The following is a 23,721-nucleotide window of genomic DNA, read 5'->3' as shown; positions in this document are numbered from 1 at the left end:
AACCTGTGATATGTATAGTATTTTTTATGCAGAAGGAAAAAAATAGAAAAGTGTATCGGTCTTACACCGTACAAACTGATTATTAAAAATATAAACATTTCTGTAAAACATTTAATCATACTGATGAAAATTACAATCCAGTAGAAATTCTAAATTTCTGCTTCTACAGATGACAAGTACTAATAAAAATGCTAGTAAAAATTCAGGCTTAGTAATGATAGAATACAGAATACAGAATTTAAAGATGGTGAAAAAGCTGTTGTATTTCATGCTTTGGAAAATTAGCATAATGCTGCAAAAACCAGTATCTTTGCAGCAGAAAAAGCAATCAATGAAGACATTAATTGAAAAGGGGGCAGAAGATAAGTTTTATTTTTTACTTCCATATGTATTTCTGTCATTTGATTTTTTTTCTTGTGACTTGCTTCTGTGCCTTAGCCTTTCTGCTCTGTAAAATTACTTAATCAAAAAAACATGTTGACTAATTATGAAGGATCTTCTATTTCACTGTAATATTTCACTGTATAATGATTGTGTGATTTACCTAATCATTTATGTCGGTCTTCAGGTGAGACCAGTACTTTCAAGTCAACATTGCAGATGCAAATAATTGGTCTGGAATCAGCCAGATACTTAAGTATATGTTTAAAAACAAGTGGTGTATAAGCTTAGTCCTGTGTGCTTTGCCCAAGCAATGAAGTTTTCAATCAATGCCTGATCCTGTTGCCATACAAATTAATAGAAAATTACCTTGGTTTAATGCAGGAACTGCATTAAAATTCATTGCAGTGTGGGGACTGATCTTTGCATCCATTGATCTGTGTTTATTCTATCAGGTTTTTTTTTAAATTTTATATAAATTTTAAATCTATAAAAATGTATACATGTATATATTTATATACAGTGTGGGCATTGGTAACGCTAGCTGAGAGGTGTTCTCTCATCTTGGAAACCAAGTACCACTGGAGGAACCAAGTTGACCATCCCCAGTATAAGGCCCAGAGTCACAGCCGAGGACCTTGGGCCACTGAAACTAACATATCATGGAAAAAAGCAGTAAAATAATTATTTGCAAGTGAAGTGTTCTCACAATGGTGTGTGTGTATATATATATATCTCCAGCCTTTGTGGCCTTTACCTTGCAAGATCAAATGTCTATTTTTAAAGCATATTGTTTGTTCTCTAAACTCAATTGCTAACTAAAATGATCCAGGTAAGCACATGTATAACTCTGTGAGATAAAACCAAGTAGGTGAGCTCTTTTCCTTTTCTTTGTATCACAGACCTTGCTCTACACTACACTGTAAATCAGTATTCTCTCCAGTAATGTTGGTTGTGTTCCAGTGGTATAATACTGGTAAAATGGAGAAGTCGACTGTTATGTCATAGAATCATAGAATCATAGGGTTGGAAGGGACCTCTGGAGATCATCTAGTCCAACCCCCCTGCCAGGGCAGGGTCACCCAGAGCAGGTTGCACAGGAACACGTCCAGGCGGGTTTTGAATGTCTCCAGAGACGGAAATGCCACCACCTCTCTGGGCAGCCTGTGCCAGTGCTCTGCCACCCTCAGGGTAAAGAAGTTCCTCCTCATGTTTAGGTGGAACTTCCTACGCTCAAGTTTGTGCCCATTACCTCTTGTCCTGTCGCTGGGCACCACTGAAAAGAGCCTGGCCCCATCCTCCTGACACCCACCCTTTAAGTATTTATAAGTGTCGATAAGGTCGACAGCCGTCTTTTATCCAGACTGAAGAGACCCAAATCCCTCAGCCTTTCTTCATAAGAGAGGTGTTCCAGTCCCCTAATCATCTTGGTAGCCCTTTGCTGCACCCTCTCCAGCAGTTCCCTGTCCTTCTTGAACCGGGGAGCCCAGAGCTGGACACAGTACTCCAGATGTGTCCTCACCAAGGCAGAATAGAGGGGGAGGATGACCTCCCTCGACCTGCTGGCCACACTCTTCTTGATGCACCCCAAGATGCACCCCATGTCATGAACTTGATGTGTGCCTCTTCTCTCACATCATGGCACTTGCATCGTTCCCAGCACTTCCCTTTACAAAATGCACATCACTTCTGATTGTGTATTCTACAGATTTATCATTAGAGTCATTCACTGTACATGAGTGCCACTTAAGTCAGTCTAACTCCTCATGTTATAGGGTAATTTAACATAATTAGGGGAAGTCAAGTCTGGTTTTGAAAGACGTTTGAGGAACAATTTTTCAATGATGTTTACCTTTAGAGCAGTTCGTGGCATTCTAGTGTCTACAAATGTCTTCATACTATTTACTTCTAAGGTTCACTGAGATATTGGATGGGCTTTTTTGACCTTTTTTGCATCACGTGTTGATTAAATGATTGCTAGGCAATAATTTCAAGTTATTTGATGAACTAAAATGAGACGCAGACCGTGTGTGGTCTGTATTAAAAATGCTGAGAGAAAGGAACTAGAAAGCAAGACTAATATAGTAAGTAAATTATCCTGCCTTTGTGTGCAGACATCATATGACAATAAAATGTACTCCTGAAAATGAGAAAATTTTTCCCTTAGAAATGGCTCATTGTTACATTTTGACATATTTTATCACGTTACAGATTCATAAATGTCTCCTTAGAAAAGATAGATACGGAACAGTGGAAGAGCTGCATAGAGATTCCTCTCTTCGATAGAGTCATGGTGCCCTGAGTTTATCTGATTTTACTCAGATGCATAATGGAAGCATCATCATCAGGTTGATGCTTTTAAAATCAAGAAACTTGTAGCTAGCAACTTCTGGTTTTCACATACATTACTGAAATTTATAGCTAGGCCCCTCTTATGCTTAGTTTTAAAGGCTATGTTACAAAATACATTCTTTAATTTTTTCTGAAATATGAGTCATGTAGGCCAGTTTGGGATTCATAGCAAAAAGATTTCTTTTTTTTTTGTACTTCCCATTACTAACATTTTGGGAACAGCAGTCTTCCTCCGTTTTCATGTGTTCAACAGCACTTATCACTGCCATCACTTAACCACTTTTGTCCATCCCAAGGAATGTGTGCTACACACGCGTAAAGGATGAGACGGAAGGGAAGCATGTTCTGCAGTGCACATTCTGGTGGCTGTGCTGGTTAGAGAGTTGGCCTAACTGACCGAAAATTGCTACAAAGGCTCCAACTTTATATCACCTTCTGAAATGCTGGGCCTTACCCTTGAGACCTAAAGTCCATGTGAAGTTATATAAAAAGGTTGTTAACTGTGTCATGACCAGTACACTCCTTCCTTTCAGCCTGATGTGGAATACCTTTACATTACTAATCAGCTGGTAGCAGAGCCAATAGTTTTTGAAGTTAATGCTTATCTTTATTTATGTTTAATTCACACAGGTTTATCGAGCAGAACTTGTACCCCTTAAAGAAAAGGTGCATCAAGTCAATGCGCTCGCTCACCAGTTCACTCCTGATATTCAACTCTCCCAGTACAGTCTCAGCTGTGTGGAAGACCTGAACACGAGGTGGAAGGTGCTACAGGTACATTTCCTATGACTTTTTTCTGTATACTGTGTTTAAGTAAATATTTTTTTATTTCTGTGTGCTTGTTTTTTCCCCGTGGAATAACACTAAAGTTGTACTAAGGAATGAAAGAGGAAGCAGGCTTTCAGTAATGGTGTCTCTATGAGAAAATAGGAGTTAAAGCTGACGCTGTACTTTTATATGTTTCTGAATACTTTATCAAGTAGAAATCGGGTAACCCACTTTTTCCTACAGTTGAAGTTCTCATACACTTAAAATACTTAATAGTTTATTTACCTTTTAATATTAATACTTAGCAATTCTGGCTGACAACTATATCATGTGATCGTTTCTTTTAACTGGCTGATCCATGTTTTACAGATATTTTTATAGCGTGTATGGAAGATTCACAAAAGACAGTTTACTTCTGCTGCTTCATTCCTTATACTATTTACAGGAGCAGCAGTTCTAAATGAATTCCTCATAGGCAGATTAATGATTCTGGGCAGTGGAACCTCTTAAAGTCACACCTGTAGAATCAATTATAAAATTACAAGGCATTACATGCATTCAGGTAATTAGCAGGATTTGGTACTGCAAGTAAAGCCCTTCAGAAAGGGATTTTATAAATTGAACTCTAATGCAGGAAAAATATTAAGATATATTATGAAATTAAGGTGAGCATAACTAATGGTTGAATCACCGTCCCTGGAGGTATTTAAAAGATGGGTAGATGTGGTGCTTAGGGACATGGTTTAGTGGTAGTTTTGGCAGTGTTAGGTTAATGGTTGGATTTGATGCTCTTAAAGATCCCTTCCAGCCTAGACTGTTCTATGATTCTGTAAGTATTTAAAAATATACAAATTCTTTGGATTTTTTTGTTTCCATATATGTCACTTAAATTTTAGATTATTTTGTGTTACCTTGCCATAAAGACTTCAAATATATACAGTTTTTCCAAAATGGCCTGTATCTTACCTTAGAATTTTAGGAACAGTGTGCTTGAGAGAGCGTGTGTAAGCATGTGTGCAATGGTATATGCTGATGTAGGTCCCACAGCACGGGAGTAATGTTATGATTAAAAGAACATAAATGCAATTAAATTAACTACATTAATTACTGGATTTTGCTCACTATTTTATTTTTTACTCCATCACAGCTTCATATTTTGAAATTGTGTCATTGTATTTACTTTAATATAGTGCAAAAATATAGAAGTGTGGAGGTTAATAAAGAGTTTTGCCTTTGGAGTGTTACCTCCAAACATTAGCAATGGACAAAAAAATTCCCTCTTGTCCTACATACAGAGAAAAAATCATGGTGCTGCCAGCTCTTATAGTCAGTAAGAGGTTATTGCTTCTTTATTGCTTCTCCAAAAGAAATCTCACAGCTCTCTGTCATCTTCAGTTTATCACAGTTCATGCAGATATTAACAGGATTTATTTTTTTCTTTTTCCTAAATCAGCAGTTTGCAGTGAGAGTGCTGGTTTAAGCAAAAGATCATTAGTCCTAGGTCTTTGTTTATTAGTATCCACTTTTCCCCAGATCCTCAGGATAGAGTTCAGGTAATATTACTAAAGCAGATCAACATAAATCTGGAAGAGAAAATAAGTATTCCCAAAATGTTTATCCCACATATGAGAGAAATTGCATCTGTTTCATTTAAAAAGAAAAAAAACCAGATGGGTTAAAAAAATTACTGTGATTCATTGAAAAATACCTTATTTCACTAACAAAATAGTTAACCGAGTTCCAATGGTTTGCTGAAATACTTCATTACTTCAGCAAGAAATAAGGGAAAGCGGCAAATTTTTTCAGAGTGAAAGCATCCATGGTGTGAAAAAGTCACACTTTCTGAGAGAAAGCCCAAGACAAATGTTTTGTCGTTATGATTCATGAAAGCATTAGACAGAGTGCCAACTTGACATTCTAGACTGTTTAAAAATATATAGGGCAAAACACATGTTCACACACATTTCAAAGATGATACGCTCTTTTTGCGCAGAGTACAAGAAGTGTTGTGAACAATTTGCTTTTCCTTGTAAATTATTGTCTTGATTTATCAAATACAGAGTATTTGGAAAAAAAAAGTGTTTCATCTTCTATGAAGATAGATACTTGGAGGCAGTATGTCAAAGTGAGAAGTTAGAGCTGATGGAACAGATAGTTAATTGGAATGTTATGGTTTACTGTCTTTTTTCATATTTACCTAAATGTCATCTGGAAGATACAGAGAGCAAGGTGAAAACACTGCAGCAGATTTTTAAACACATCCTGAGGGGAAAAGACATAAGTAACTTTGAAGGAGTATCATGTACAAAAGGCCAAGATGTGACCCCTGGGAAGAAGAGGAGTGCTTCTGTTCTTATAATACAGTTTTTCTACTTAAAAGCGAGCAGAGTTTGAGACATATTGAGAGGCAGAGCTCATTTTTGTTAGAATAGAGTAGTTCAGTTGGAAGGGACGTACAACGATCATCTAGTCCAACTGTTCTACTTGGGAAGTCTGCTGGACATTGACACTCACACCTGCATGGCACTTTTTAGAGTATTATGTGTTGTTCTGTGTTAGGGTTAGACTTATGTATGACCAGCGCTCTGGTTAGGCGTGATACTATTTATAGAAAACTGAAATTTTGGCCACGCAACAGGAAAAGCAAAAATACAAATAATTTTTGTTTCATGCAAAACCATTCTACTTCCAAGATAGGTTCCTATTGTTTGTTTCCGGTTTTCAGTTTGATTGCCAGGATTTTTCTTCGTTCTTGTTTTATGTCACATAAAATATCTTCTTAGTACTTTAGTCCTTTCATCATTTTTCCAATTGATTTCAGCCTTCTATGTATTTTCATGTGTCTTTCTTTTATGCTACCCATGTTTTCTCTTTGGCTTCTATTAATTTCTTTTTTCAAAAAGTCTTTCGGAGTTCCTACTCTTCTCTACCTTTTCCCATCTTACTTCCCTTATTTCTGTGATTTTTTTTTTGTTCTTCTGTTTTTTCTCCAACTATAATGCTTCTTAGTTTACTTGTCATTTTATTCCCCTCACAGGTTAGATCTCTCTCCGCTCTCCTCCCTCCCCCCCATCATATTCCTAATAGGGAAATATTTCTTACCCATGTATGCCATTTCCTAGAAAATATCACTATCGGAAAATCATAAAACGGAGGCTTCTGTGCTATCACTTGCCAGAAATATACCCATTCTTGGTTATGTGTGGGAAAAGTACATAAGGCCATAAGGTTTATCAGATCTGAAATAATAGTGATTTCTAGTGTTAATCAGAAAGTTGCAGGGTATTTTGTAGAGCATGAAATGATGTCTTGTTTGTTGCTTTATTAACGCTGGGACTTTGATAAGATCAGAGGAGGAAATATATCATTTTAAGCCAAATCTTACAGAGATTTAATATTATGTTCATTTCACAAACATAAGAATAAGACCGACCGTATTCAGTCATTTGCAATATTGCGTTTGCAGTGGTTGTATAGTGAGATTAGTAATGTAATAGTGAATAGTAATTTACCCTTTTTGTGTTCAGTTTTGGTCAATATACACTGAAGTATTACTAGAAGACAAATGTATGGAAAGGACTCAACCAGTTACAGACTTAACCAGTCCTAGTTTTGAAGCGTTGTGTGAAGGTGTATTTCATTAATGAAAGATAATGCACTCAGCTCAGTCACTGAGAACTATATCAGCATTTGTGGAGTTTAAGCAATGTGAAAATAATTAGCTTTGTGCCTTTAACAGAACAGGTTTGAGAAAAATATGCTGTTTATTTTTCCATTTTTCTTAAACATGAAAGGAGACGAAATCTCTCCGGGGAGCTATTTGTTATGAATTTCACAAGGAGCTCTCACGTTCAGATCCTGTGTGCTTCAAACAGTATGTGTAATGAGATCATCCTGGAGGAAAATACGTCTTGCAAACTCTTGCTTACTTCCACTCGGCATTTGAGGAGCCAGGGAGACCCGGGAGTTACATCCACTTCACTTGGGTCAGAGATCTGGTTGGTGTAATACTGGTCAAAAGGCGAAGCCCCTGACATGTAAAAGAATTTCCAAGTATCCCATAGGGAACATAGCCTTCAGTTATCAGGAATGATTTTTTTGTTGTTGTTTAAATCAAATTGTGTCTACTTTTATTTAGAATAGTACCTCTAATGAGCTGAACAATATAATAAGAACTGTCTTTAATCCAAAAAAATGTCTCTCTTAAGAGTTTTTGTCATGGTATTTGTGTTCCAGTGCTTTTAGTTTAGCAAGTTGTAATGAACTGCCATCGTTTGTGAATGAGTGTCTCTGTCCATAATAGTGGGCCCAGCCTGTCTAGTTTGCAAAACTAAGCGAGCAAGCTGGAGGAAACACATCAAATGGCTAGAGCTAAAACGGACGGTACCCTACATAAATATATATATACACACACATACACACATATATATACATACATTTACATTTGGACTCGATGATCTTAAAGGTCTTTTCCAACCTCAATGATCCTATGATTCTATGATTTCTTTATATACAGTGTGACTATAAAGAAGCATTAGTCCTAATTTCAGTATCCTTCCTAACTCCTCGGCTCACCTTGCACCAGTAGTAAAGATTCTCCAGCATGTGGGGATCTGAAGATTGATGTGGTGCCTCTTGTTAAAGGGTCACCTTTAGCCACAACTATTATTCTGTTCCCTCGAACAGCACTCTGCTTGCGGGAGCTGCTGAAGAAACAGCAGGTTTTTAATACCGCTGCAAGCAGTTATCTAAAGTTGTATCGCAGTTGTATTTGTATTCTGCTGAGGACAGGCTCTTTACTGAGCTGTGTAAGGCACACTATTGTAATAAGTATCCCTGCAATGAATTATTTCCAAACCCAGCATCTTCCGTGTGCTTCACAAATACTAGCCGGAATTCTGGGGAGCGGTCCTCAGCTCACACCCTGCTTTTGATAGGGGATGGGTACCAGGGCAAATAAGTTGCATCAAAATGTAAGTTGAAATCAGGACTGACCTATTATAGTAGCTTCTAGGTTTAGGGCTTTTTTTTTTGATTTTACTTCACCTTGTCTCCTCCGTGTCTTCTCCGATAAAAAATTCCTCGGAAAAGAAGTGAAATAGCAACAAAAATACACATGTAAAAGAAATGTTTTTTCAGGCCTCTCCCAGTTGAAACATGTTTACCGGATTCTCAGGTCCTTTTTTTATTTCTACATACATAGCATGATAATGGTTTCAGGAAGTAAACTTCAGGTCTAAACCACGTAAATAAGATTTGAATGTGATTAAGGATATAATTTTTCATAAAGAAAAAGAAGAATCTCTTCTGGTTCTTTACAGTTCAGTTGTCCAATCGTTACAGCATAGGAATTTCATACAGGAAAGCTCTAGTCATATAATTAAGCAGAAATCTGCCTTACCTTTTTGTATATCTACATTACAAGAAAAATTATTTATTCCAAATTAAACAGTGAGTGTAAACTGGGGGTATGTTAAAAGTGGATAGATGGATAGATGATGTAACTGTGGCGAGAATGGTGTTTCTTCCTCTGTAGGAGACAAAGAATGTCCTGTATATAAGACTGTGCCGTATAAAAGACACATACATTTTTATATTGGAGCATTATTACCTTTCTAGTACCTTAGCAGTTTCTCTTTCCACTGTGTCGTTTAGTTAATTTTAATAATTAATTTGTTTCTATTTGTTTGCTTTTCCTCTTTTTTAAACTTTATTTTGACTTATGTCATCTGTAAGAGGCTGACAAAAACGGGAGATAACTTTTCTAAATATATGGAGCCAAAATTCTATATTATCTATAGTTACACTAATTAAGGCATTACTAAAATCATAGTTCTTTTCAACCTTGAAATTTGAAATTAGTTTAGTAGTTGCAGATTTCATCTTCCCAGCAGAGGGAGATTTTGATCCTTTTTGGAAGTTGAGTTTTCCCATCAGGCTCTTTAGTTAAATGTTGTTTTGTATATTCCATGAGAACTAGAACTTCTGCCAAAACCACAATTGTCATGGCTCTTTAATGGTCTCTTATTTATTTAATTGGCTATGCCAGTTGGCTTCGGAAGCCATATGCCCATGTATTTTTCTTCATTTCTGTTAGCTTCAGTCTCAGCTTTGCTCAATGTTTGTCTGCAAAAATATGCATATAGATTCATTTTACAGTCATTCATTCTTTAGAGATCCTATTTATTTATTTCTGTAAGCTAGTGGAGGAAGGCCAGCTATCTGGGTTGGGATTCAATTCTTCTAATGAAGTGTGAGTCAAAAATTGGAAAGATCCCTTCCTAAATTAGGAGGACATCTTCATTGTTCTTTGTGTTTGGCATGTTTAGGGCAGCCAGTGAAAGAAAGTGTGTATGTAAGTATAAACAGGCATGGTTATCATCAACAGCCATGCCAGCAGGAAAACTAATAAAGCCATGGTAAAGTTATGATGTTTTGTGTGATGAAGTTCAGTTTGGGAAACTGTAAATGCTTTAGTCATTTTTTGTTATAGAAGATACATTCATTTTAGAGTTTTGCTATCCTTTTTTGACTTCCTTTGCTTTGGAATTTTGTCCCCTATGAAGATCTGTTTGGAAGAAGCATGCAGAAGAACAGCAATTTACATTATATTCGCATTTCAATATGCATATGTAGGTTTCTTTTGATGTATTTTTTTTTGTTTCTCATATATGCGCATGGGTACATGGGATTATAAAAAACTGAGTTACGTTGTTTGTAAGTACAAAGAAAAGCAAATGCAAGAAATGCAAAATCTTGAATTTAGCACTCTTGGACAATCTTTGCATATACAATATATTCTGTAAGATCTCACATTTATCTGGTTGATGGATAAATGATAGGAAGACAATGGGAATATTACTAGATATATTTTAGCCTTGTTTCCTTATAAAATAAGATTTGCGCAATTTACTTACACCTGTCAGCAGTTATAGATTACGTTTGGCAACGCGCATCTATGTGAGTCACACCAGACTATATTTAGGCTACTGGGGAAAACTGAGGTTATGATACTGTTGAAAATGTATTCACTGGAAACCAACATCCACTAGTTTTGTTGGTTTTTAGTCAAGCGGTTTTAGCTAAATCATTCAGTTTATAGCTCTTTAACGTACTAGCCACCATGGAAATTGTACTGAAGATGGAATTATTCATATTCTTTAATGTTCATGATCCATAATGCCTCAGCATCTTAAAAACATTAATTGAAATTATTTCAGTAATAGTCCCTTTGACAACAAAAGTGGTAGTTACCTTTGGAGAATTGAAGCTCTGAGTTTGTCCTGCGATTGTGTGTAGAGTATGGGATTTCGGAGTTTTTACCTTGGATGCTAAAATTGGACAGATAGGTTAATTTTTTTTCTTGTCCAAATTGAGAGACTACGGCCTGATTTTTTTAACACCTTTTTAGATGTGTGACCTGATCCCAGTCAGCTATGTTTAGGCTGTTCATTATGAAAATCAGGGTTTTTTTAAGGTAAGGATATATGAGCGTGAAAAGCTGTGAAGTGCACAAAGTTAGCAGCAGTCAGAATAGTGAAATCAAACAAGGACAAACCAAAAATGCATCTTGAAATTATAAGTCATTCTCCAATCCTAACTTCCACATCACGGGTCCCTTTCTTTGCCATAATGTTATCTACTGTCAGAGCTCATATTTCATGGGTTAGATTTTTAGAATGCAATAGAATAGGACAGGATTGCGTAAGGTCGGGTAGGGTAAGATACGTTGTCAGCTATCTGCTGACACCAGAAGGATGATGAGTCTTAGCAATTTCTGGTTCTGCTCCATACCCTGGAGGGGATGTACTCTGCTGACACAGATCGTCTGTCCATTCATCCCCGCTTGGTTTGAAGTGAGGTTAAAGCAGATGTACAAAGTTTGCTTTGAATGTGGATCACGTTTGTCGCAGATAGAACATTCACAGAATTTAAGAGCTGTCCTGTAAAGGCTCTCTCTAATGTGATTTTCAGAGGCTTGTAGCTCAATGAAACCTTAATGAATATCCTTGGAAGCAGTATAAAACCTCTTAAATTCCACATCCTGGTGCCAAAGTATTGTTGAAGGTTTTCAGAGGGAAAGAATGTAAAACCGTCAAAAAATATTCCTCTCTCACCATTTTTGCTAATCCCTTTTTCTGAAATGCTCTGATTTCTTTAGAAGAAACTTCATTTGAAGTGATAAAAAGCCCAAGGTAGAGAAATAATATGCAAATTTCCAGTGCAAAAGGCTTATGTTAGCCAATTTTTTTTCTTCGTTGTGTCATTTTGTGTCTTTCTGACATATCAATTACATATTATATCACTGCAGATATTTTTATGTCAGGCTGTCTGTTTTCAGATTGCAGAAAGCTTTTACAGTCTTTAGGCTATGCAGTACTGTGTACTGTATTTTCATAATCTTTGTGCTTCAGTAAGAATTTAAGCTGAGAGAGATATTTTTGCCATTTTAGAAAGTACTGTTAATAGTGTTTAAAATACTGTAAATGTCAGTAGCGTTAAGTTGGGCCACAGTTTTAAAACCAGCCTCTGTAGATGAGTTTGCATGTCATTTTCGTAATATTGTCACAAGGTGCTCTCTAAAATTGCCCTTGTAGTTTTCATCACCCCTTGAGTAAAGCTGAATGTTGTGCCCTTCTATAGGAAATTCTGGGCAGTCTGCAAGTCACATAATGGTATGTTATAATTAAAATGGCTCAGCTCCTGGTATGTGTTGTGTGTGCAAATGTTTTTTATAAAATGCTTCCTAATGTGGATCCACCTGGGATAACACAGGCAGAAGGAGTTATTTCAAGATGCTCATTGCTTCCTGTGGCTCATCTGAGGCATTTGATCCTTGTGCTTGCCGTTACTTTATGAAACAGTAATACTGCAATAACCTTCAGAAATGCACTTCTTAGTTGCAGAACAAACATAGTTTCACTTGCAGTTCTTGACCCAGAGCTTACAATTTCAGTTTTTATTCATATTAATTATATCTGTTGTACTGGGAGAATAATAGCAACATCCAAATCCTATGTTACAGAAATGAATTCTTTAGGGTACACCATTTTGTTTCAGAAGCTTCAAGTGTGTAGACTGAAGACTCAGTCTTTCTCTTACGTTTTCTTAGGTGTTCAAAATTGGTTCTCTGCCATAGCTCAATTTGTTTTAAAACAAAATTAATGGCAAGACTAATTAGCATTAATCAATCTAGGAAAAACAAGCCTAAGCCTATGTTTGTAAATAGTATATTCATTGTGTTGGATGTTTTCACTTTCATCCTTCTGATTTCTTATATTGATCTCAAGTGTTTTCTGTCCTTTTCCCCCAATACCCTCATTTATGACTCTTTTTCATCTATAAAAACAATGAGTTCTGTCCTACTTATCTGATACATAGCTGATAATACAGCACAGCTTCAGCAGAGAAGTGATTTTTTGGGTATTCATAAGAAACAGGAGAATGTGTCTTCCATCAAATAGCTTTGTGTTTCTTTTATATCCCAGCATTCCAGTTCCTTATCTCAAAACATCACATTTCAAATCCTGAATTGACTTTGTCTGTACTTTTGCCAGCCAAAGAGCTAAGATAACTGAATTTGGTTTGCACATCAGTTGTCGTAGCTGGCTGCAATATATCCCTGAACGTGGCTAGGTTTACCTTTAAAGAGAAAGGTTTTACATTTTTCTCATACAGCCTTCATAACTTTATTCAGCTGTGAATGACATACAAAATACTGTCAAACCAGTATGGTCTGTTGCAGAAATCATGCAGGCTCCTTCTTAAGAAGTCAAGATCTAATCTTTTTCCTTCACCAGTGAACAGGAGGTCAACTCGCAGCAAATAAAGTTTCTGAAAGGCAGAGACAAATCCAATTTTATGATCACCACTTTTCTCTCTCAACACTGTACTCCCCCGTCGTTAGGCTATGCTCGGTAATTCCCACAGCTGCTGGGATAAGCCCGTGATGTTTAACAGTGCCAGGTCGTGCTGATTATTTCAGCTTTGCCGGTGATGCTCTACATAATTTTTCAAATTATTTTAACCACCTTGTGCATGAATTTACATGTTTTTAGATAAGTATCCATTTATGGATCAGAAAGGGATGTTATGAAACTTAGTTAAGTTAGAATGAAATTGTGTTGATTTGGCATAAGTAGTAGTGGCCTTTCAATTTTACTATAGTTCTAATAGTTTACATAGTCTAAGGGTCTGTCCCATTCCCTAAAAAAGGGGGCCAGAAAACCGAACTCTATGTCATGTAAATTTGTGTTTCTAAGTATTTATTGTTATACAGGCCGAGGTCCCTGAATCACAACTAATAGCATATTTGCGTTGTGTTGTGAGCTGCAATACAGTATGTGGAAAGGGCTTTGGACACAAACCATGATCTTATATTATTCAGCATGTTTATTGAAAGCGTGGTTGTATTTGTGGAAAACATGGATGTTGTAAATTATATTTACGGAAAACATGGATGTTGTAAAATCTGCTTCTGTTAGTCTGTGAACCTATTCCAGAAAACATAACTCTTACATGCTATTATATAGCATTCTAGTATTCAGTGGCAATACTGCTCTGTGAAATAAGAGCTACAAGGCAGACTGCCGTCTGGTATGTTAGAACTCAACTCATCAAGGGCCATTGGCTTTGTCTGCTCTGCCGTCCCTCACAACTGTAGAGTTATCCCTGTTGAGCTTGCATAGCTCAGATATCCTTGTGTGACCCAAGAGCAACATTTGTGCTTTTCAGTGGCAGAAGAAAAACCCTTTATTGTACGGTTTATCAAAGAACATCCTAGGAAAGATGTAAAAGCTGAAAGAATAAAAAGCCTGATCTGCTGTTTTTAGAAAGCTAATCAATTCTTAAACCTTTAGATAGGAAATATCATTTGTTCCTGATCCTTTTAGCTCTTTGGATGAGTATTCCAGAAAAGATGTATTCACAGTTGTACACAAAGTAGATTTCATGAGCTCCCGGGTTATATTATTTACATGATGAGTATATTCACACAGCAGTGTTACTGCTTAGAGATACTGTAGTTCACTGTCTTTCTCATATTCAGACAGGCTCTAGCTTGCCAGAAATTAAAAAAAAATTCTTTTTTTGAATGAGCGTGTAACTAACAGATGTTTGTTTTTGGCTCCATGTCTGCATTCTTTGAAAGCTGGAGAATTAAATTGCTGACATTCAGACAACACTAATTCACATATCCAGGGAGCCTAATTTGCCATCCCTGAGATCCTGATTCCTGGTGTTCATGGGTTTAAAAACCATTTCAGTGACACAATATAAGAATAGGCTGGGGAGTTTTAATACTATGCTCCTGCTAAACATAATCACATTTTATAAACATCTGCGTCATTACTGATGTGATTCATCTCTAAGCTGTATACAGCTGTGTTTCCAGTTTCAATTAACAGTCCCTTAATTGCATATCCATCTCATGTTACTAATTTAGTTAATTTATTCATAATTAAGAGTATTCTATTTTCTATGAAGGTTTGTTGAGCATAATACATTATAAAAAATAAAAAAACTGAGGCTGAGGCATTGTGATTCTTACAATAGTCACATCAGAACAAAAATGTCATTCAAGCACCTAGAGAGGAAGACAAGATATAAGGGATATTTTTTCTTTTCTCGCTGTGGAATGAGAAACCTTTGGAAGGGTTTTGCTTTGTGTTTGAAAGCAAGCGATGATATGTATGTGCTCTTTTCTCCTCATTTTTGTCCTTCTCCCTTTTGCCCAAAATCTAATGCAATTCAATAGTTTAGACTGATACAGCAGGTTTTGATATGTAAGAAGAACTGATAACACTAAAAAGAGTGTTAGAGGAACAGAGGTATGTAGGCGTCATGAGTCAGCCTGTCTCGTGCCTTTTTGTCCACTAACATTTCTATTTTAGAGTACCGTGTATTTAAAAGGACCCGTGTAATTAGGAACTGTGAGATAACTTAAAAATTCATCCTGAGACACACTCAGGTGGAATATAAGAGCTGTCTTAGTATTAATTATCAAAAGAAGTACATCTTTTAGAAAATACCTTTTGTATGTCAGTACAAGAATATTGCTTGCAAAATGGTTTAGAAATCATAGAAACAAACCTTCTAGCAGTTGTCCGCAGTCTAATCGTGTTCTTGACCAACCATTTAGCAGGATTGGTTACAACTGTCCAGTACTTTGTAAATACACAGATACTGTCCTCTTCATTGCCTTTACAAACCCTGCTGGAATATTAATTCTAGGAGGTGTCTGCAGTATTAAGGAGTTGTATGTATAAATGGACCTCTTTTTCTAAAAAAAAGGGGGGAAAAAAAGAAAATCCTCATCTTTTTCTGACTTCCTTTAGCATGATGAATATTTTGATACTTGTACGTTATCAGTGAGCAGAACATTGAAAGTTCAGCGTCCTTTTCTGGAAAAAAAAATGAGGGAGAAATACAGTCTTCCCTCTTTAAAAACAAAAATATTTGTTATTAGTTTGAGATAAGTATTGTTTCCTGAGTGGACCTTCACACTGCTATAATTTGAAGTAAACATAGGGATCTGTAAGTTGTACGGAAAACATTGAAATAGTCTGATCAATATGTCTCAAGCAGAGATGCAGGTTTTTAATGACAGATGCTGCATCCCTTCTAGCTGAAAATCACAGTTGTCTGCTGCTTTTTCCTTTAATCTTCTCCTTCCTCCAGTCTCCTTGATGCTCTTTTTAGTTTCTCTTGTCACTCTTTTTCTCCTTGAAGCTTCCCTTCTTCCTCTTCATATAAGCTTCTCCTTGTCTGTCATACCATCTACCATCATACCGCTACTTTTTAAAAAAGGTTAGGAAGAAAATAATTAAAGAAACAAATAGAGAACACAACCAGCAAATGTATAATCTAACATGAGACGAATAGAAAGGGATGGAGAGAGGAAAAGTGGAAAATAAGGTGCAGGTGAGGTAGGCTTTTAGTCATGGCAGTTTTATGAATCACAACCTTTTCTTTTCCCAAGGAATCTCTGAAGATCAGAGTTAGCGTAAGATACAGCTATGCTCTAAGCAGACTTCTAAAGCTCTTCAAAGCAGGCAGTCTCATAATTTTCTTTTCTTTTACTTGTCAAATATTAATGCCGGAATGTAATCTTGTGAAGATAATAAAAGTTTGAACCATTTCAACCTTTTAGCTGCATACTGTGTGTATTTAGCAAATAGAATGACAGTTGCAGTGCTAACCTTGCTGTACGAATTCCAGGCTGCCCCACCTTTTTTGATTAAAATGGTGATTAGGGTTAAAGGAGATTATAGCAATTTGCCAGGGTCCTGTTTCACTGCAAGCTCCAGGTAAGAGAGGGTGATTCAAGTGCCTGCAGAAAGATGGATTATCACGGGCTGATCAATCTTCAAGCTTCTATGGATTTTTACTACCTTTGTTGTTTGCGTACATTCTCAAAATTTTACTATGCAAGCAGGGAAATGCATTCATTTTCTGTACACAAGAAAAAAGTTAATAATTTTCTCCTTCCAAAGGCAGATGAGTCTTCAAAAGGGAGCGCATAGTCCTTTTAAATTCTATCATATTATTGTCATACACTAGAGATTTGTTGGTTTTCTTTTCCTTTTCCTTACCTTACGTAAAGTGATAGGGCAATTTTATCTTGTATTTCAGATGGTAGGATTAAACCCTATGGAAGTCTATACGCATGTAAACCTATGTGAATTTGCATTTTAAAGAGAATTGCACATGAATTGCTTATTTGTCTAGAGAGTTACCTGAGCCACAAGTTGAAATTAAATATAATATCTAGATCTTGAATCAGCTTCCTGTTTAAATGAAGCTTTTCAGATTAAGGTTCTGGGGTTAGATCATTAAAAAAATCAGGTTTCAGTTCTGAAACCTCCATTTCGTTACATTAGACATGGGACTCCCATTCATGTTTTTCCCCAAAGAGGATTTTTTGCATGCAGTATTAGGAAAAATTTCGTTGATTTTTATTTTTTGCATACTTTTACTGACAGAGAAGAAAATAAATATCTGTCATGAAAATACTGGCAGATTTTTGCGTGTTTCAGTTTTGTGTCTTTAACCTCAGAGGACAATTTTACTTTTAGTGTACTCTCAGAACTCCTGAGGGACCTGGAAGAGAAGATATGCCCATGTAGTGGTAAACTGGATAGCCTATGAGTACAATATTACTGTGCCTCAGTTGCTGCTGCTTAGAGTAAGCTGTTGAAATGACCAGCTCCAAATTTCAGTTCCAAATGCCCCATTCGTTTAGTCATCATTTGTTCTTCTACAGCATATGCCTGTTTTAATGGTGAAATTAGTGTCTTTTGCAATAAATATTAGTCTTGAACTGTACTTCAGTTAATATTCCTTTTTTTTTTTTTTCCCCGTCACAAAGAGTAACTCTTCAAAGACTGCTCTCTGATCCTAAATAATGCAGTAACAGAGCTCCCAGCTATCTGGACATGTCTTTCACTGGACCAGCCAATACCTAAAATGTTTATGTTATGTAAAATAAGTGTGGCGATTTTGAATCATTCTCATGTGGGAAATAGATGGGTATTTAACTGACCACTAAAACAGCCCAGCCTGGGCCTGACCAAGAAAGAAGTCAGTCAGTAAATGATCGAGAAAGGGAGAGGGATCATTTAAGCCACTAGAAGATCAGAGGTATTGCAGTTATGAAAAAGCAATTTGTCCCTCTGATAGGATGCCCACATCTGTTCCTGAATGTACGTGCAAGTGCTGTGTGCCTTACCTATCCTGGTCCCGTTGAGCTCAGCGGAAGGCACATATAAAGTCAGCAGGATTTATCTCCCTGTTTCGTGGTCATGTCAATCCTCTATCCTTCACTTGCAGAAAAATCTTCAAAGGTTCTTGGCCTGTGCAGATTTGAAACCCTAGATTTGTTTTTGAGGTTTTTGTGTGTGCTGTCCTCCCACTCTGAGGATTGTATAAATCACATTAAAGCAGCAGTCTCTCCAACTACTTCAGCAGCTTTTGGTTTTGGTTGTGGTTGGTTTTTTTCCCCATATTCGATGCATAGGTGAACTTCTAGAATTTTAATTATGTCTGTATCAGATGAGCTGCAGAAATGTAAAAGGGTTTTGGATGAGATTTAATTTTAGATAGCAGCTTAATTAACTGCATTTGTAAAAACTAGTGCAACTTTAATTAAATGTCTCTACATTAATTTAGTTATTTAATTGAAAATTTATTGGGATAGTCCTTACAGTTTATAACTCTTCCGTTTGAGGATCTTAAATAACAGATCATAATAATAATTAAAAAACCCCAAACCTGTATTTGAGCTTTTGCTAGATTTCTACTGGCTTTTTTCAAATAGCAGAAGGGTTTTTTTTTCTCCTAAGTATTTATTCTGGTTTATGGATTTTATAACAGGATTGGACATCTGAAAACTCAACCAGTAAATGCTGACTGAAGTGTTTTTCTCTTCTCATATGTGTTGGGGTTGGTTTGTTTTTATCCCACGTCAACTTTTGTTCCTTTTTCAATGTCATATCAATGCTGGCTTGTACTACTACAAAACTACCACTCGCCAGACTTTTTAGGGCACAGGTCTGTTGAGGTTAGTTGCGATGGAGAGGGAAAGCTGTTTGAGTTCTGAGTCTGCAATGTTCTGTGCTGTGAGAGGTGTAAGAAATAGAGGAGGAGGTCCGATGAGGAGAGCAGGGGCCCGAGACACTTTAATCCCTCCATAGTCTTTCACAGGAGCCCGCACATTTCCAGCACAGCACAACATGTAGCCTCTCTCCACTTCCCCACTCTGCTTTGAGATATGTGGAGAGACAGAGAGGCTGGAGCGCTACGCATCGTTAGAGCAGGGGGTTCAGCTATTTAAATGAAACCCTGTATTGTGTGTCCACCAGGTCCTCATGACCTGACAACATGAGAAAAGGTTAAGCATTCCTTTTCACAGTTGGGTTACATCTACCTGAAGTAGAAATATATAATGTATATGTCATACTAAACATTATATATAAACTACAATTCATTCCAACACCTTCCAGTGATCACAGTCTTCCAGTGACAGCACTCATAATTTCCAGTAGTATATGCTTTCCTCTAATTGAAAATTTTCCACTGCCCTACATTTCCCTTATGATTGAAAAGTGATTTCCATTGATACTTTGCCAAAGAGACTGTTCATAATAATTTTCTTTTCCTTCCCAACACCTAGTGCATGCATCAGTTGCATAAATGGTAATTTGAAGCCTTTTTAGCACAGCTGGATATTTTTCATTGATTCTTTTCATCTGAGCATCATTCATTAGAGTTCCTTCATCTTTTTGTCTGCAGTGTACTCTATCTACAGAATGCTGGGATCTGTACAACAAAATAGAACAAAATGTACAAGGACTTCAAGTCCTTCCAGTGTCATATCTGTCAGGTTATAAATTTGAGACAGAGCAAACAACCCCATTAGCTTGTCTTCCTTGAGGTACCTATTTATCTTCATTTATTCCGTACTGACAAAGAAACTATGAGAAGTTGCACTTGATTGTTCCAGTCCTCCTTGTCATTTGCATTACTACTACCCTTCCAAATGTTCTTTAAAGTATATACTTATAAAAATATAGGCTGGCATTTAGAAAGGCTCGGGTTTGTGTTTCAGTACATGGACGCATAGTATGGTGTATGTCGCACAACTTCACCCACAACTGCATCAGGATAACTATACGACTATATCGAATTTTTACTTCTCTCCTGTTACTTGTTTTAGGAAAAAAGCAACTTTGCCATCATGACCAAAATTACTCTTTTCAAGAATTTTGTAATTAAATGTTTTGTAAAAACTGAAACTGTTATTGGGACAGAACAATGAAGCAGTTGTGTGTTTTCAATTATTATAATTTTTAAAGTGTAAAGACTTTGGAAATTATGTAAGTGAAACTACAAACATCTTTTTTAAAACAAAGTTGCTTTCTGTTCCATTTTTTCTCAAGATTTTAATTTTATGTCGCAGAAATGTAACCACATTTTCTGCTCAGCTTTGCCACTACAAATACAAAAGTGGTGAGTATTTAACGTGCATAATATAAAAGTAAATAAGTGAAATAAAGTAATTACTGTTTAGGTGAGTAAAAAAAATGAGTTTTCTTGGAAGTGTTGGGGTGAAATTTAACTATTTGTCAAACTTACAGTTATATCTTCTTTTCCAAACATCAAAAGACTCATTTATCAGAGTTCAACAAGAACACTGACTTCTAAGATGATCAGCATACCAGATCTACTTGTTATTTGGGGAACATTACCTGATTTCCTTCACCTAATTAACCTATGGCAATACTTCGCTAAATGGTGGGTTTGGGATGAATGGTGGGTAGTCTTTCAGTATTTTTTCATTTGCTGCCATTGAAATGCTTTATTTGTGGTACGGCAGGTTGTTTGAAGTGAAGTTTGATTGCTATGTATTCTTAAATTGTTCAGTGAAATAAACAGTAAGAGTGTAATTTTCCATGAAGGCATAGTGTAATATGTAAAACAGAAGGTTGGGTAGGATGTTAAGTTTATGAACTCACGAGCCATTTTGCTCAATGGTAGGAGCTGCTTCTAAGTGAACCAAAATAACTTGTTCAAAGGAAAGTCTGAAGTAATGAACAACACCATTATGATCTCAACCTGCTCCGCCAACTTATGAGATGGGTGGTGCTGCTGCTAGGACAGCTGCTATAGTTTCAGTGTCTCTGATAGCTGATGTAATGTCTGCAGACTGTTAGAGCTATAAAATTACAAATCCAGAAAGTGGTGTCGATTGTGCTCCTTCTTAAAATAATATGCACTTATTTTAAAGGCTGATTGGTATAGAACGTGTTTAGATAGTAAAAATAATAGTGTATTCTACAGTGACATTGTGAGGGACTACATTTCTTCTATATCATTGTATCAAGAATGTTTATCCTAAGTTATTTCATAGCTGCTCATTATTAATTGTTGTAATAAAGTTCATCTTTCAGTTCTTTTGGATGTGTTTTGCTTAATGGCCGCCATGTCCAGGTACATTTCAGCCACGCCACCTGTTCTTGAGCACAAAGGGAGATGCCCAGGTCTGAACATTTGTTAAGCTTCAATGTTAAGATACAGTTGAACTTCAGAAAGGTCGGGATTCAAAAGAGGCATCAAGTCTGCAGCTTATTCTGTAGCTTTGAAGCACTGCTGAAGTCAAAGAACTTTGGTTTTCTACTGAGTACAAAGCAGATGCTCCGTTACAATTAATTGTGATGTGTATTTTGCTTTGTCTTTAAAATAATAAATAATATTCAAATCTGATTACTCAGTAAAGTGCCGTGGGTATTAGAAAATTATAGACTCATTCAGATTTACAAAAGGTGGTCTGATCAAGAAGATTTTCTTTTCTCTGTGCTTACTGCTACTCCATTCAGTCTTGTTAATTCTCACCGTTTAATAGTAAGCATTTAACTGAATATTTATTCCCTCATTCTTTTCTGCTAAGATCATAGTCTGGCCAACAGCCAGAACTAATAAGATCTTATGATGAGAAGTGTCTTGGTATCCTAAGAATAAATTCATAGTGTATGAAATACAATTTTTAGAATATGACTTCCACTGTTCCTAATATTCTCTAGCTAATATATCCTGGTAACGCACGGAAACCTGTAAATGGATCATTCAGTCTGCATTTATAGATATAAACAGTAGAATTCTTAAAGACTAAGGCCATTTTGAATATAGATACTGTAGCTAATATGAATCTATTAGGGAAGAAATGTTAGCTGCCAGTATAGCAGTTGGTGAATGGTTTCCCAATTAATAAGAAAATCCCACTTCTGTTGTTAAACAATTTCAAGTGCTCATAACAGTGACAGAAAACTGGCAGGCAAAGTAGTTTTGCTGATGTAGGAGTCGAGATTAGTAATGCATTTTCTCAAGGGAACAATGTTTCAACAAGTCCAAAGTTTCATTTTAAAACTAGGGAAAAAAAAGGGCTATATTAAAATTACATCCTTTGACAGCTTAGCTTAATTTAGAAGGCGCTCCTCACATTTCCAGTTTTATTGATTCTGTCTTGAACAGCAGTGCAGACACAAATGAGCGATTATAACTCTGTGAATATACATCACTTCTGTAGCTTTAGAGGATGTAGTCATGACTACGTACTATAAAGGTGGACAGTCAATGCTGCTGAACCTGTACTGGATCAAAGACAGGAAAAAATGTTGATCCTGGAGTGAGTAAGTTCTCTGGAAGAGAATCTCCTTGTGCCTCGTTAACTCAGTGTATTAAAGATTGCACAGCTGGATGTGAAAAACAAATGCGCGCACATGCACACACTCACATGACTGTTTTAAAAATGTGGTGTTTCATTAGTTATTTTCCAACGGCCTTCAGAGGTTATCAGACAGTTCAGATTTTTGCTAGTTACAAAAAGACTTCAGAAGACTGATTTGGAGAGTACTGGTAGCGTTACTGAAGCAGAGACAGCTAAAGTTTAATTTTTCTTTTGCTCACCGATGTTCTGTACTTTTTAGATATTATTCTGTACTTAAGCAGACCATATTTTTTATAAAGTTTTCTAAACATAGTCAGAATAGTTTAAGTTCCAGGATAATTTTGGAAGGAAGGAAGTTGTTGTATCCATATACTCCTACGCTTATGTTTATGCACACATATCAAAAGAGATTTTCTGACAACACGGGAAACAAAAATGTTGGAGAGCTGACAAGCAAGTATATAATTTATTCTTGCAGTACTAGGCTATCACAACAGACATACAGATGGATGGCTGGGAAGAAAACTGTCAAATTATTTTAAATCCAACAAGTGCCTTTGTATAGACTTTAAAGGTTTTACTAGTTTCAGTGGAAAGTATTTCAGATTGCCACAAAAAAATCACAAGTTGCCATGATTTCTATTTCAAAGCAGCACAGAAACCAGGCCAATTGTTCTGTAGTATAAGTTTGGTTGGTAGGTGCTGCAGTCACAATATTGAATCATGTGGACCTCGTGAAGCAGAAACACAAGACGTTCTTGTTGTTGAGCTGCAATTGGGGTTCTCGTATTTGCACTGGTTGGAAATGAAACATCCTGTTATCCAAAAAAAAGTGAACTGGAGTGGGCAGGAAAAAAAAAATTTAAGAAGCCTAACCTGTACGTTGCTGTCATAACAGAGAATCTGGTAATTTTTTTTCAGTTGCCCTTTTTCAGTTTTACTGGTTTAGTTTAGAACACGGGGGAGAAACTGGCTAGTTATGGGGCAGCGCAGGCAGT

General features: G+C 36.5%; 1 protein-coding gene across 11 annotated transcripts in view; it reads left to right on the top strand.

Annotated features, from left to right (window-relative positions):
• The window catches only part of DMD (dystrophin), a 1,301,546-nt gene that overhangs the window by 1,126,710 nt on the left and 151,115 nt on the right, over positions 1–23,721 (top strand). For all 11 annotated transcript variants that reach the window (XM_054189211.1, XM_054189212.1, XM_054189209.1 and 8 more), the window contains one exon: positions 3,364–3,507. In XM_054189211.1, the coding sequence (XP_054045186.1) occupies positions 3,364–3,507 (144 nt within the window). The remainder of the gene's footprint in view (positions 1–3,363; positions 3,508–23,721) is intronic.

The sequence above is a fragment of the Rissa tridactyla genome, chromosome 1 (assembly GCF_028500815.1).
Source record: "Rissa tridactyla isolate bRisTri1 chromosome 1, bRisTri1.patW.cur.20221130, whole genome shotgun sequence".
Lineage (NCBI taxonomy): Eukaryota > Metazoa > Chordata > Aves > Charadriiformes > Laridae > Rissa > Rissa tridactyla.
Note: the sequence above shows the minus strand (reverse complement) of the source record. Positions and strands in the feature narration are given on the sequence as shown.